Source organism: Trichoplax adhaerens, genomic scaffold, assembly GCF_000150275.1.
Source record: "Trichoplax adhaerens TRIADscaffold_9 genomic scaffold, whole genome shotgun sequence".
Lineage (NCBI taxonomy): Eukaryota > Metazoa > Placozoa > Uniplacotomia > Trichoplacea > Trichoplacidae > Trichoplax > Trichoplax adhaerens.
This window is the reverse complement of record NW_002060951.1, coordinates 1,212,712-1,228,984: the sequence shown is the minus strand read 5'-3', so window position 1 is coordinate 1,228,984 and position 16,273 is coordinate 1,212,712. Positions and strand designations below refer to the sequence as shown.

Genomic DNA, 16,273 nt, shown 5'->3' with positions numbered 1-16,273 from the left:
GCTTAACTCATAACTATATATGTTACATATTAAAGTCATATTCTGGCACGTAATAACTCTCAGTAGATCACACAGTTATTCGAATGATACTGCAGTAGTCTTGGTAGACAGTGAGTTTCATGTGGCAAGCGAATTCTTCAGATTCATTGTCGTCATAACGATCAGATACTGTAGTTTAATGACGGTAGATTCAATAGATATTGATGAAATTGAGAAATATTATCCCAATGCTTGATCAACAAAATTAAAATAACTCCAATGGATGGACGATGGATACAAGACGGGTGGATTTATTACTATAAATTTGTATTCAATCTGATTTATAGTAGAGTACAGGTTAATGCTCAAGCACAGCGCAAATTTAAAATTCTCGTGGCATTATAATAAGCATGGAATCTTTATAACCTTATTGCTATTATCTTTCAATGAATTAATCGTTAATAAATACTTTAATTTAATTGAGGTAACTCTGGTAATCGATCTCAAGGAAGAGATATCGGCATGTAATAAAACGCCTGTAATTGATCTTCTACAACTACTAGAACTACAGCACCAATACTAATAAATATTTTTGCATCCACATGCGGTAATAATTAAGAAAGTGAAGCCAACAAGCAAAAGATAAATCGTCACGCTGCTGCAATGGAATAGCCTATATTATCAATTTACGAATAAAATGATACTGTAATTAATAAAAGGCTTCGCCTTGGCTTTCATCACTTCTTTGAACTTTTTTTCATATTCTTTAACGCTTTGAATCAATTTATTCGGAAAGCTATCGTTGTGATGTAGTCGCCGTCAGGGTTACTAGCCCTGACGTATCGCTATCTACTTCAGTAGGTACCTCCGTGCATGGAGGTGGTAGTTAAGTGGCCATCGATGGTGTAGCAAACAAATGATCACACAAATTATCAGGGAAGAAGAGTATATTCAGAATAGAACTAGAGGGATAACTGATTTCTAATATCCGCTGTACATACGAGTAAGAGAATGGAAAGTATTCCAGCAAATACTGTAGCGAGCTTAAGATACTATAATAAAGATTTCCTAGATCCACTTTGTTTGCTTTTATGTACGGGCACAACTTTATTAAACTAGTTAAGCTGAAAGTGTTATGCAAATCATGGCCATATGTTAAGTACATGCCTTAAATATAGACGCTATATGCAAGCACATGTTAATCTATATAATGTCATGTTAGGCTGCAATGCTATATCTAAAGAGGACAGTAGCACTACGTTTTAATTATACATAAATACAAGTAAATATAACGAATACACAGTATCGCAATGAGTTCTACCACAACTAGTACGCATGAATTACATCTATCGCTTTTAATAACATTATTCACTACATTTACCAACTTTTTTGCGCTCTTTGGGGTCTTTAATTAATAAGAAACCGGCGGTGGTAGCTAACTATCATATTCTCTACGAAATCTTTTATATTCCTTATTATCAAGAGTATATTGATTTCTGGGCGATCGTGGCATTTGCTTACTCCCAGCAGATCGAAGTGCTCTTCCATACACCTTGTTATCTTGACCCAATTTATTTAAAATAGGGTGTAGTAGTTTCGCAGATCTACTTTGTTTACGAACTCTTTAGGGTTCTTTAGAGTCCTCCGTTAATTTATTTGAAACCGGGAGCGTTTACTTACCTCCAGTTTCTCTACGAGCTCTCCCATATTTACTATCTAAAGCCAATCTATTCGAGGTCGGAGGCTCTTTCTTACCCCCGGTAGATCTACTTGCTCTTCCATACACTCCCATCATCTTCAATCAATTTACTCGAAATTCGTAGAGTAGTTCTACTATCTTTACGAATTCTTTTGGGTTCTTCGGGGTCCTCCATTAATTTATTTGATACAGGTAGTAGTTTCGCAGATCTACTTTCTTTACGAATTCTTTCGGGTTCTTCCTGGTCTTCAATTAATTTATTTAAAGTCAGGGGAGTTTGCTTACTTCCACCTTCTTTACGAACTCTTTTATATTCTTCACTATCAGCAGTAAATTTATTTTGAATCAGTTTTTTAGAAATCGGAAGTGGCTTCGATGGTCCACCTTCTTTATTAACTCCTTTGGGTTCTTTAGGGTCATCAAGCAATTTAGATTTAACTGGAATGGGTGACTTCTGTTTAAAACTACGAAATATTTCGTATTCTTTATCGTGCTGAACAAATTTGCGTGGAACGATTGGTTTTCGTTTGGAATTAGCTCTCCGAACTCCTTCGCGCCCTTTATTATTTTGAACATACTCGCATGGGACGGATGATCTTCGTTTAGAATCATGACGAACCCGCGCACCAAGCTCAAGTTTACTTATAAGCTCTTGTAGTATGTGCAATCTTGACATAGGTAGCTCCTTTTGGTCCGATTTACGTTTGTTCATGTAATATTGAAGATCGAGTAATTCATCTATCATATTGATATCCTGGTCTGTAGATATTTGATCAGATTTTACGGCTCTTTGTCTATTGCTATTCCTATTAACAGCAATGCCTTCTTGAAGCTTGGAAAGAAGACGAAGCTGTGATATTATATTCTCCGTCATGTCGTCTATATCCTGCTCAACTGTATCAAGCATATTGGATCCTACTTTGCAAGCGACACATAATAATATGATCGATAGAAGTGAAATTTGTCCGGTATTTGTCATCCTAACATGAATATGAAACGAGAATTACTATTAACTATCTTTTCATAATTTTGTACAGTATGTTAATTAAATAATATCAATTAAGGAATTCAGAAATTTTATCACCATTTCTAAAAGTTACCTCCTATATTAACTGGTATGAGATTATATCCGATAGAGGGGAATAATTTCTAAGAAGAATGTCAACTTCAAGATAGTTTGTTCTGGTATTTATAAACTTTAAATGGGAATTTGCCATCTGAGTATTAAAGGAACGTGAGAAAAAAATTGCAAACAATCATCAATCAGCAATTAAATAGCATCAATAGGATCAGATTGCTTGAACTTTAATACATACAGTACAGCAATACTAGTAGCTCATTCTATTAAGCAAGTATTAGGGCAGGTAAGAATAAGGTCAAAAAATATTGAACAAAGTTGCCAAAGAAATTTCTGAACATAAATCATCAACATGTAGAATGATTGAAAGCATCTTATTCTGTACATCAGAGTTAATTTATTTTGCATGATTTATTTGTCATTTAACAATCGGTAAGTCTAGAAGCAGTTATAAATACCATTGAAAAATTAAATTCATTACTAAATCTACTATCGAGTAAATTATTTTGAGGCATTTTATGTGTAAAAAATTCATTGGCTTTCCTCATGATCAATCCCTTGATCAAAATTTGGGATAGCAATAAAAGTATCCATTCTAGTTCTATAATGTCATTAATGAGAATATTTTCCAAGACTCATATCGTTACCTTTTGTAATTCTTAACCAGTATAGAATGGAGAAGATAATACATATGAGAAGTATTCGTGGACATATTAATATTCATTAATACAGATTTTTCATAAATGATTGATTTGGTAATAATTTAACAATAAATAACAAATTGTTTTAATGATTTATTCTCGATATTCTCTTATAGATATCGATCGAGTGAAAGATTTATTATGTGATCACCTCAAAATTGAACCATTATTTGTTAAAGATCATTAATTTCTCAATAGCCTGAGAGAGCTTCTTGATGCCTTATATACCATGTGTAATTTTAGCATTGTTCAATTTTACCTCTATACAAAAGTATTATTAAATTGTTATATAATTATTTAGCTAGGCTTTAAAAATTAGAGCCGTCTCTTACTTTGTTTATCTTTACCCTTCCAAAGAAATATTAAACATTACCATCAACTAAGCTACAATAAAATTACGTACTGATAAACGTATACTCTTTTCCTAACTAAAACAATATCGCGACAAGTTTATTGTAATAGCTTTTAAGACTACGCAACTAAAAGTATAGCGTAGAAGTTGATGATAATTTTACAATAATGTTAAGGCTTAAAATGAAGACAGTTATGCTATGACATGCTTTAATTTTCATTAAAATATTCTCCTTACCTAATAAATAATAATATCTATCCTACATGGCAACATCGAAAACTATACCGCCATCAAAAGAGCTCAAAGTAGCTTTTACGCCCTTGATAGCCCAAAGCCAAAATCTCTTTTTATAACGAAGAAATCACAAGAAATATTGCATCAATAGAACGATAATTTGGCAACAATAGTGTAAAATAATAACCGCGACACTATTGTATGCTTAAATTTCATTTAATTAAATTTAATAATAGCAATCAGCCAAGGCAATACCCTAGACCGCAACCGCTAAATTATTAAGGAGCAAAATATAAGCTTTATAATCAATACCAAAAAACATTTTAAGGTAACAAATGAAAACAATATATAAATAAAATAATAATTTTGCAATATTAAAGCGGAAAAATAGCGAGACACTACAATATACCGCAACATTCTTAGATTTCCTAGACCAAATTTTCGTTTTTAAATGAAATATTATTCATCATGCAAGTACTTTAGATCGTACTACCACCAAAATATGTAGGGATAGTTTATTAGCTTTCCTAGCTCAAAAATAAAATATTTCCTGTATCCGACGTCATTCTGTATAAATTTTCACCATGGTGTGAAAGAATATAATTTCTCAAACTAAGAATTATATTAAAGTAGGGTCTAGTATATTGATACAGTCATATTAATGTTACTGGAGTTAACTCAAGTAAATATTGAATTTTATTATATTTCCTTCACGAAAAACTTTAGCTATCTCTACTTTAGCAAATTAAATCCAATACTAATTAAATTTTTGTAGTCACAATAAAGCTTATTCAATATTAAGATAGGCAGGTGTAAATTTTAATGAGATTTAAGTGAACAATTGCCCTAAAATAATAGAGCTAGCAGATTAGAAACATCATTTTTGATATACTGTAAGTAAATGAGGTGAATAAAATTGATTCTATGCTGTCCGTAAGATCGCAAATTCTTCATTACGGTATCGAATTATAGCACAAATATGGAGCCAATTGCATATATATTATCAAGAATAGTTCATAATCTTTGTAGTTTAGTTTATTTCTTAGGCGACTAGCTCGTTAAATGGTAATAGCCACTTATATTAGGAACTCCTCATTTGAAATACTGTAATAGTATTATAGTATTTAACGTTATTGAGTCTCTTCGCCAGCAATTATTACGCATATAAGTGAATTATTTCCACAATTTCCTAATTCAATAAACGTGAACGATAAATCGTATTACTTAATAATGAAATACTAAAGAATAGAACTACAGGTAGCGTATCAATATATCAAGAATGGTAGAGAGCATTTTAGCATCTAAATAGTGAGAGGACTCTTTTTTCAAGTTTAATCGTTATGCATCATTAAGTTAAAGTGTATATTGAACTCATGAATAAAATCAATATACAGGTATAAAATCATCTTCTATTGTAGCGATAGGTGTACGGTATTGGACATTATTGAAAAACAATTATATAATTGAAGTTGCAGTAATAAACAGCAACTAAATAACTTAAACCAAATAGTATCTTAATAGTACTTTGCGTTCTAATAGTTATAGTTCCAAGCGTCCTATAGATTGCTTTCCAACTCTATTGATCTTGTCCATTTAGCACAATTTTCTAATCTTTCTCATGACTTATCCGACTATTGCCAGTGTTGGGTGGATTTTCATATCAGAAATAACTCTACTCATCGATCAAGTAGAAATAGCATTAAGAAAGGCTGGATACTAAAAAAGGTCGTAATGTCTTAATTTATTTAAGATTGACCAGTAGATACATTATTAGTAACAATCTACCATTAAGTATCGATCTATTTTATTTTATTACAGAACTTAGTTAGAGAATGATTAATACATTTGGTATCCTTTTTACGTCAGAGATTAAGAACAGACACATACTATGTAAAATTTTTCTGCTAGTTTCCTTTTACGATGCACACATAGAATAAGATCACGATATATATTTAATACATAAAGACGATAGAATTAGTGTCTTCCTTCATAGTATCATTAATGATGCTAAGAATTACATCATATTACTCATTACATTGAGAGTAATGGCTAGAAAACAGAACGTTGTGTAATGCTACTAAATACCAACAAAAAGAATCACCAAATCGGCTAAATCACAGTCTAGAATTGATATGAAGAACAACTTCTCTTAGAATCTAGATTTACTCGGTTACAACCTTAATTTACAGAAACTACTGAAAATAGATTTAAAATCTATTTCAAAACTAATTCAAAGATAGCTACATCCTGCAGATCAAAGGGGGAAATACTACAGATGGGCAATATTACCTAGCACGAGTTAACGACCTATTACTACCACTAATGCCCATAGTGCTAAGTATGACATTCTTGCCCAATTTGTAAAATTCAATCTGTATTAAACCGATCTATCATAAATTATCCTCCTATTTTTTAGTGATTTCGACGATAGAATTTAACCCAGCGTCTTTTAAGATCACTTAATCTTCTGAGATCTTCATAACGAAGTTCCTCTGCACGACCGTCATGTTGTCCATAATCGTTTTGACGATCATTCAACCTACTAATTTCTGTATTATGGCGACGTTCAGATCGGCTAAGAGCTCTATGTTTTCTATATTTACTAAAAAGATGCATAGCTTTCTTCGGATATAAGCTTTTTAAAGCATTAAATGCCAGCAATATCTTCCGTTGACGATTACGAAGTGACAGAATAGTTCTTTCTTGACTAATTTTTTTTAGTAAATTAAAATCTTGATCGTTATCCAGAAAACTTGGCCGACCATAGCAAATAGCCAACATTGCAGCTAAAATAACCACCAAGCAAGTAAAATTAGACATCCTGCAATATCAAAAATATAAAAAATTACCAAAATGATGTTTATCAACAGCACGTTAAAATTGCATATTATCAATTAAACTGAAATAAATAGTAAATTTAGTGTAAGCCTACTTACGAGATAATATACCTTATATCTATACTTATTACAATCGCAATAGATGTTAATGCCAGAGGAATTATCTGCATATAGTTAGATCCAACAGAATATATACCTTAGGTACATCTATAAATACTGTATTGATTGATCAATTATTAATATGTTATAGACTCAAATGCTTATCCAAGCCTGTACTTAATCTGATAGTCTCCGTTAACTTTTTACGAATTCTGCATTAAAAGGATTAAATACGAATAAGAAATAATAAATATCTATTGAAGCTTGCATATTGATCCGGTTAAGACAATGTGTACTTACTCGTATGATTATTGATATAAATCTCATCTCAATCTTAACCTGTATAGTAGCTAAATTTAGATAAAATTTAATTTGTTATGTTCATCTATCACATTCTATCGTGCTATGGTGTAGAATCAATCAAGCTTGCTTCATCGTTGCTAGAACACTATGACGTAGTAAATAACTTTATCGATAGTTAGCGGTATTTAACTAAATACCATGAAATTAAAGTATCTATTTAGAATTGTTAGGAACTATTTATATCTGTTAATTTCCTGCTCGTGTTGATTATTTATCACGTTAGCTGATCATTGTAAACGAACGATATAACCTCCTGAAAAAAAGATGGAATATTTATTACAATCGATCCCGATACCTTAAATAATTGTTGTACTGATTACTTTAGCGAGATGGCTTTACTTTTAGAAATAAGAAATTATAGCTCAAGGTCAGTACATGAAAAACTTTTTACACGAAAATTGCAGTGATGTTATAATAAAGATTGGTCGTTGCCTGATTTAAAAATGAAAGATTGCAATAGCATTTACGGTCTAATAATTTATTGGCCGTGCTATTACAAAGATTTTAAATAATTTCGTACAAGATTGCACCGTTGTGATCCGTTTCATTACTCAAATTACAGTATGCTAATATAGCAAATGACAATGACAACATGAAAGTTGCTCCATTGACGGTTTATACGTAAATTCACCGTCATTTAGAACTCATCAAAATTTTTTAAATTTTAATATCAGATATAATCTGCATTCAAATAAATGATTTAATGCTTTATTATATTGTTTTGCAGTACAGAAATCAATGTATAAATAGTGAATTAACTTCTCTAAAGACTTTCATTTCCTGTAAATAACTTGTATTCCTAATACATAGAAAAATCAAGCGAAATCTCATTTTTAATACTTTGGGTAGATTTACTATACCACTGCGCTACATTAATATTGTCTTATTCGATATTTTAAACCTTGCTATTATATAATACTATCTCAATTTGGTGCCAACTTTACCTCATTTTACACTTAAGGAGTCCTCCATGAGTTTTATCCGTGCTAATTTACGCGAGTGTATTATTACAGATAACTTCATGTGAGGATTATCTTGCACAAGATCGTTATATATAAAGCAGTTTTAAATAATTATGTGCATATTACATTGCGGTAGTATGATGCTTAATACATTAAACGTATATATAATGTTAAAATATAAAAACACTATAGTTCAGCTTTACGAGATCATAATGCCTGATTATGGCTGCAAATATTGAGTGGTATGGATTACTGTCGTGTGGTCTGTTAAATTAGAATATCTTCAACTATTGCGAAAGCTCATTATATTACACAGTGGGTCACTTATTGGATTGTATATTGCTTATATTCTGCAAATATCACCCCTATTGTTATATTATAGCAATGAGTTCACTCCGTAAATAAGATTTGTAACTGCAATTTATTATTAACGATCGGTATTTATAGCTATATGAGGTTGTGCCTCAATACGATTACAATTTATACTTCGCACTATAATTAGTAAATTATCAGTCCGCCTTTTACAACGTTATCACCTACAGTATTACAAGTACTACCATACAATTATCATATACTGTAGGTAAATATATAGTGTTTCTAACTAATCATATAACACCTATTATTAAACGTATTTCGTAGTAAAATTGATATGTATATACGAGCCTATCAACAAGATTAAAATGTTTAGCAACAGCAATAAACCACATTAATAATATAAGCAATAAACGTATGAGGATACCCATTTTTTTGTTTATTACACGAAGAGACTTTAGCAATATAATGATACGAACACCCTTTGATCAAATAACTTATAATGATAATATATAATTAGATGAAGGGAATTTTTCACAACATAGAGCGATGGTAATCAATATTTACGATTATAATAAATAATTGATTTGTATTTCATGATTTACCTGTATGAGAGTATAGTACGGTATGTGCTACATAATAGACAGGTGCTGTTATTTAAATATTCCCATTATATACTGTATTCTTCTATTTCGAATTATTACGGAGACATAATCGTTCATAGTTTCTTTTGCATAGTGCATAATTTCGTTTATTTTGTAATAATGGCACAATAAGTTTATATTTTAAGTATCATATTTACTTGTGTAGCGCTAAACATCATCAATAATGTGTGAAATTACCGGTTTAAAAATTGCCATAATTAACTTTGTTACCCTAGACTGGCAGTGCCATCTGTAGTACAATGGTATTTCAGTTCAAATGTAATAGCAAGTACACTCCTAGATCGGATCTGTCGCAGCCTTTAAGAATTTTGGATATCTAGGAATGGTTGCCATTTACTCCAACTTTCATAATTTCTGGAATAACGATAGAGATTAGATTTATTATGTCCACGGAGATTATCATGATCACTTTTAGTACTGTATTAATACTTTTATGATTACGCTCTCTATTTTCTTTGTGATCTACGGATCTATCTCTCATTCTAATATCTCCGTCATTTTCATCCTTTGAAACTCTAGAATAAGTTTATAGCTTTTGCTATGCTGGTAAGTTGTATTGTAGATTAATGAGGTACTAAAGACAGCTAATTTCAATGAAGTTTAATTATAATTTATTATTAGGCAGGAATCTGTACGGTATATTCACATTGACTTAAGCTTTTACAATTGATTCTGCAGTAACAGTTTTACTTTTAAATTCCCGGATCATAGTATCACGACTTGCAACAATTTATTAATTTACTTAACTATCCATATTGATTAATCTAAAAAATAAACTCGAGAAAAATAAATATTAACTACCTTCACTCTTTAATCGAATTACTTCAACTATGATATCGGATAAATAATACTGACTATGCCCCTGTATTTGACTAAATATAACGGAATATATCGATTCTACTACCTGAATTATAGTTTTTCTTGCAACAAAACATAAATGGTTTATGACTAATGACAACTTGACGAAAGATAATTTATCAGTACGATGTAGAACAATTATTGTCGAAAGATACTCTGCAATAAATTATTTTGATCGCATTATTTACTGATGCTTTAGGCAAGATAGATAAAACCTCTTGTCTATCTTAGGTGAATGAATTGTTACTAAAGTAATCTCTAAAATGTAAAAAGGAATAAACGACGGTAATAAATGACCGGCTGGCAGCATTATAAAATTTGTGAAATTAAAGACCAGAACGATCATTTATCGTTTTTTTATTTAAACTATTCTCAGATATCAAGTAGAAAAGTGGAATTGAAACATACGGTACACGTACATACCTCTGAAGTTTATTAGTAATATCAATTTATTCTTGTTGTTTCAATCCGATATATAAATTAGTGGTCTTTATTTTTAATTCCAGCATGATGTGGCGATGGACTAATACGTTGCAGTATTGGTCTCAATTTCTAAGGCTAGAATTGTAAATTTTGCTCAACTCTGTTAGATCCTAGTTACTTACTACTGAAGTAACTATGTAAAATTTGTATCCGTCACTCCAGTTTCTAGTATCTACTTAAAAAGTAATTACGCATTATGTCTTTAACTTTAGCTCTACTTATTCAATTGATTAAATTGAAATATCAAACAAAGGAAATTAATTCTTTTATTGACTATTTGGATAGATTAAGGTCATGATATCCATAACATAACAAATAGATAGTTGAATGAAACTGAAATTGGATATGTGATGTTTATTCATTAAACCCAAGAGTACAAAATCTAACTAAGCCAATGAGCCCAATCGCGATAGAATGTACCGATTTAGAATTAGACTAGCAATAAAAAAAGATGATTAAAGACTTGTAAACACAAGATCATCTTGATAAAAAACGATTACATGATGGAACTGTACTATTGTAGCGTAGACAATCTGCTACCATTTTAATACTTTTATCATTTCCGAATAGCTACACATCTCAAAGTGACAGCTAGAAGAAATAGAGTCCAAAATTTACCTCTCTATTAAGGGAAATTTAGTAGATGGTAAAGCAAATCACGGTACGAGAATAAAATTATTCCAACAGAAAATCTACAACATCTATACGAGTTCGTATGCTCCAATTAGAACTTAACCCTACGATATATAATATATAGTAATTATATCAGTGGCTTACCCCAGTTACAATTTAGTGAAGTAAGGATTTCCGCTCTCAAGATGATAATTTTGATATCGCATCAGTTTTGTATTTATTATAACCTATCGTAAGATAACCGAGATAGAATTACTGCCAGAACGATTGCTTCATGATTACACAATTACTTTCTCTGTGGAATCTCATCTTGAATATCTTAAAAGATTATTACACTACAATGCTTTTCCGAATTTAAATATATTCAGTAATTTCTCCTATTGACTTCTTTTCGACCATGAAGTACGGTAAATCTATCACCATTTTTTTAAGACTGCCTTATTAAGGTTATAACTTAAAACGATGTTTACTCAATATTTAAATTTTCGAACTAACTTTACTTCTACCTCTACTGAGCTTCTCGTCTCTCAACAAATAGCCGAATATCTTCGGCTATTTCTTGATTAGCCACATTTATTACGACAAGTGCTGCTCTACTACAACCCTCATTTCTAACATCTTGCATATCTGATCTATCTCGAGCTCTGCTAACGCCATGTCTCAACAAATATGTTACAACCTCTACCTTGATTAACTTCTTCTGTACTATGAATTGCTGATCTACTGTGGGCTCTCTTAAGTCCATCTTTTCGGAGTTGTAATTTAAAGCGACTAATAAGGTTATTTAGGTTTCGAACAGTTTCTTCTGCGTAACGAATTGTTGATCTATCGCAGCTTCTACGATTAACATTTTCGGATTCCGATCGAAAATGGACCCTACTATTTCCATCTTTTCGAATTTCTGATCGAAAGCGACCTTTACAATTTCCAACTTCTCGAATTTCTGATCGAAAATGACCTACTAAGTCCTTCTTTTTGAATTTCTGATGGAGAGCGACCTCTGCTAAGGCCGTCGTTTCGAGCTTTCGCCCTTAAGTGATTCCTACTACCTTCATCTTTTCGAATTTCTGATCTTAATTGATCTGTACTATCATCTAGGTTTCGAATAACTTCCTTTGGATCGTGAATTACTTATCTATTATGGCCTCTACGGAGTTCAAATTTTCGGATTTCTGATCGAAAATGAACTCCGTGATCAACTAAGACAGGATTTTACTGTCCCTAGGTAAACTTATCCAATTTTACTCAGGAAATCTCAAATTTCATTTCCTCTGATGTAAAAGTTGTCGAAGAAGTGAAGGCTAATTCCAGTTACCTGAAATAACGGTACTTATTCAGTACTGGTAATTCGATTTAAAAAAACGAAGAACACTTATCGAATGACTAAAAATAAGTGCTGTATTATTGACGTACTTTGCCACTAATGTTTAAAGATTTATAATGTTATTCAAGAAAAGATACGGTAAGTTTCCATTTTAAAATAAAAGATGTTTACGAAGTAAAAATAGGTCAATTATTTATATTTTTTAATCGAATCCCTTTTAATAATTTAAAGACTTCCAAGAACTTCTATTCCGTTGATTTTTACACTTTTTCAATAAGTAAAACAGCTTATGATCTGATAATCCTATAGACATACAAATGGTTCGGAAGTAGTGGATAAAATTGTATTAGTGTCACTATAAACTTATTGAAAGCTTTAATAATGTTAAATATTATTCGTAGTAAGAAATAGATTCATATGTTTACGTCTTAAATTTTAGCGGTGGTGATATACTGTTAACAATATGTAGTTCAATTTCACATTTTTTGTTAAGAGCTCTGCTTTCAAATCAAATACTAATAAGGAAACTATCGTGAAACATCAACTTTTTATAATGCTGTCGCTTCATGCTTTGACTTAGTAACCGAGCTGATATTCGGAATGATTATGCAAAAATAACTGGACATTATTTCTACAATAATACCGATATTGCTTCATAGAGGCAAGGATATAACTTTAAAATCCTGTATAGAAATCATGCCGATAATCAATTTTATTGCAATCTGCAGTCTCGTATCCAATCATATCTATTTTACTATCTATTAGATTTAACGGTATTAAATATTACTTTATCATAGATCATGAATATCGTCAACTTTTCATAACGCTGTTGTATAATACTTCTGCTTGATAAATAAACCGATTTTCATAATGATTACGTGAAAATAGCTCGATAAAATCTCTACCAAAATCTTTCTTTCATGATTGCAAGGATTTAATTTCAAAATCCTGTCAATAATCAATTTTATAGTAGTCTGTAATCTCGTATCTAATCACATTTATTTTACTATAGTATCCATTCCAGTAGATTCTAATGTGTTGATTTTGCTCTATGGATTAATATGCTTTGAAGATAATTTTATAATTATTATTTGCATATTGGTATCGACTTTTCTTATTCAATTATAATTTTACAGCGATAATCACTGTAACTTCAATGTGATACTTTATTGAAATTCATGTTACGCAAGCTATAGTCACTGATCATCACAATATAATTTTCGTACAATATTTCACGTACTGACTTGCACAAATATTGAATTATTTATTGTCACGGTGTTAAAGATTACTGTTCTACACAAATACGTTGTATCGATCGTTATACAATTGATAGCTTCTCGTTAGGGTTTTCGATTATGAAACTAATTATTTTCCAGCAACAGCTAGTGAATTACTTAGATATCTAATTCATAAGGGGGCTCATAAGGTCAGATCGTGTTCTGGATCATGACTATCTCGCTCTATGTGCGTGCTCTAACATATTTTAAAGTAGAAAATAAAGTTATACTACTCTAAATCTAAATTAACGATAGCAATATCGTTTATATTCTAGAATTATGACAAAAACGAATACTAATAAGTATATTATAAAATGAGTGATTTAATTATCAGCTAATTCTATGGCGCAAATCATATTCGCATAGGATAGGAAATACATAAAGGATATGTTGCAATTCATTTGATATATGCGCTGGCGATATTATTAAAAATTATTAAAGGAAGACCCATTCCATACTCGGTTAAGATGTCAGATTACAATGTAGGTTGGATCTACAAAATCTTAAATTTAGTAATTGGCCTGAAACTGGCTTAGAATACATTATTTTCAGCAAGGTACGGCAGTTGATTCAAATTCCGTCAGCTCCCTTAGCAGAATACAGTACTTAAAAAAAGTATCGATTTTGAGATATCACTGTATTAAAATTTAAAATTTGCATTGGTTTCGCTTTGTAAATTGCAGCTGAGCTAGAAATATTTAAACTAATTCACTTCATGATTGTTACTGAATAATTTGGTATCAAAGGAAGTTAAATTTTTTAAATTTAAGCAGCTAGACTAGTTCAGTTACTTTTAAAATCAAGCAGTAAAGTACACATGGTAGATATAGCACTGGAAAAATTAGATTTCTTTTTGTATTCATAGCCATGCAAGTTAAAAGTCTGGATTAATTCCTTCTATAAGATTACAAGGTCACGGCAATAACTTTGATCATTAAATTAAACTAAACTAATCATTATTGAAGTATATTAATCTTTTACCGCTAGTAAATCAGAAACACCTCATACATGCAAAAATATTGACACAGCTGAATTAATTGTACTGTATATAAAATTTTATAATGGACAAAAAATTAAGGAGAATATATCTATTAAAAGGATCATTATTTTCTTGTCTGTCTGCCTATTATATTATGAGAAGAAATTCATATTCAAGACAAAGCTAACTAAGATTGATTCTAAACTCCGATTTAGGTATGCAGAGTAATCCTTTTAAGCATATATGAAGCAGTTTTAGTTTACTAACCCAAGATCATTCTTTCCATTAGTCTTAAATATTTGGTATAGATAAAAATAGAGTCTAATATAACTTTTAAAATAGAATTAAATAAATGTATGCCTAAGTAATCATAAAATTCTAATAAATGATTTAAGTAAGAGTACAAAAACTAATGATTGTGTTATTGTGATATACGAAAATATAGCTTACTATGGGCCATGAGTATATCATTGGCTTAATTGTACCAGCAAATTAAGTATAGTTAGAAGGTTAATCAATAAATCATTCATTAGGAATGACTTACTATCATCTTATAATCAACTCATACGTAGACTTTATCTGTATTAATACATAATTCTAAACTGTAACTTAGTCAAGCTTTATTCAACATCATACATTGGGTAGGCTTAACAAGAATGAAAGGTGAAGGAGGCTATTTTTTATAAAAAATCTTTAATTATTCAAAGAGACGTGCTAAAACTAGAATTAAAGTGATTTGATATCCAATCTAGCCCATATATAAATATTTAACCTTAGAATGGATTTATTGCAAATTTACGATAATATTGTCGTGATGTACGGCACATCTTTAGCTCGTACCTTTTTTAAGGCAGCAAAAATTGAATTGTTAAAAATAAGGTGCATGGTAATAGTGTTTGTGCTTCGTCACCTTTGCCTCTCTGATTGGTTTTTCTTCATGTACTGTAATCCCATCCTAAGATATATAATAATCTTGTCTGTGTGTATGTACATGCATGTTTTGCTATAAATAATGATGCTACATGCCAAGTACAAGGTGAGCTAGCAGCATTCACATTTTTAATTACGATAATTGGTATTAAATATTTGACGCACTAACTTATCGAATATTGACTACACTACACACCTTCTGTATTTTGCTAACTATTGCGCCACATCAATTGAGGATAGCATTTGTATGATATAGCTGAAGTAACAACTATAATCATATATATGATGTGCGGGAAGAAGAATTAAGAAAAATCTAATTTTAAATCAATATCTGTTGTAAAGTAGGCTTAAACTGCTTCACTTTATCATGATTTCTAATTATTTTATACTGTTTCAAAGCGATAATACTACAATTATTTGTAAATATCTTTACTGATAAGTTTACTAACCCTTCCGTTACGGTATTACCTTACTGTTATTATAGTTTAATAAATACAGTAGTAGCTAA

General features: G+C 30.7%; 2 protein-coding genes across 2 annotated transcripts; both read right to left on the bottom strand.

Moving 5' to 3' along the window:
- Positions 1-1,745: 1,745 nt before the first annotated feature.
- Positions 1,746-2,552, bottom strand: TRIADDRAFT_58904 (uncharacterized protein; the record flags this gene model as incomplete). The annotated part of the gene is made up of 1 exon (XM_002114877.1): positions 1,746-2,552. One exon carries the CDS (start codon positions 2,550-2,552, stop codon positions 1,746-1,748), a length of 807 nt encoding a protein of 268 aa, XP_002114913.1.
- Positions 2,553-6,455: 3,903 nt separating this feature from the next.
- Positions 6,456-6,863, bottom strand: TRIADDRAFT_58903 (uncharacterized protein; the record flags this gene model as incomplete). Its single annotated transcript, XM_002114876.1, has 1 exon — positions 6,456-6,863. One exon carries the CDS (start codon positions 6,861-6,863, stop codon positions 6,456-6,458), a length of 408 nt encoding a protein of 135 aa, XP_002114912.1.
- Positions 6,864-16,273: the final 9,410 nt, after the last annotated feature.